Source organism: Diaphorina citri, unplaced genomic scaffold (genome assembly GCF_000475195.1).
Source record: "Diaphorina citri unplaced genomic scaffold, Diaci psyllid genome assembly version 1.1 scaffold10340, whole genome shotgun sequence".
Taxonomy (NCBI): domain Eukaryota; kingdom Metazoa; phylum Arthropoda; class Insecta; order Hemiptera; family Psyllidae; genus Diaphorina; species Diaphorina citri.
In genome coordinates this window covers 10,153-10,597 of record NW_007387714.1, presented here as the reverse complement: position 1 = coordinate 10,597, position 445 = coordinate 10,153, and the positions used below count along the sequence as shown (strand labels likewise).

At 40.0% G+C, this 445-nt stretch overlaps 1 protein-coding gene across 1 annotated transcript in view; it reads right to left on the bottom strand.

Annotated features, from left to right (window-relative positions):
* Positions 1-9: 9 nt before the first annotated feature.
* Positions 10-445, bottom strand: part of LOC103522695 (engulfment and cell motility protein 1-like) — a gene marked incomplete at its 3' end in the record, with an annotated part of 10,249 nt that continues 9,813 nt past the window's right edge. Inside the window, exon 8 of the mRNA XM_026832707.1 lies at positions 10-419. Coding sequence (XP_026688508.1) covers positions 10-419 — 410 coding nt within the window. The remainder of the gene's footprint in view (positions 420-445) is intronic.

The window sequence follows — 445 nt, the reverse complement described above, 5'->3', positions numbered from 1 at the left end:
TATACTAACCTGACCTCCTGATGGCTGGAGTACACTTGTTAGAATGGCATTCCTCACTTGCTTTGAGCACATTGTAGCAGAGATCACTTTTCTCTTGCTTGGCTCTGCTTTGATAAACAGAGCATTGATAAGTGCTATGGCATTCTGTTGAATAATAGGACTCTGATTTTGTAGGTGCATCACTAGATTTGTCAATGTCAGGTGATTTTCCACCTGACTAAACTTTCCTACACTATTCAAAGCTATACTCTCTAATATTGATAGAGAAGCTTGGACTATTTCTTTTTCTGGAACTGGGTTGGGGTTGTTTACGTGATCAGCCACTGTCTTGATGAAGACTGTCTCTAGAATGTTCCATGACACAATTCCATGATCCATGAGTTCCACAAATGACAGTAGACAGTGTGCAAGCATCACACCTGGAAGATAGAGAAAAATGTTTTGT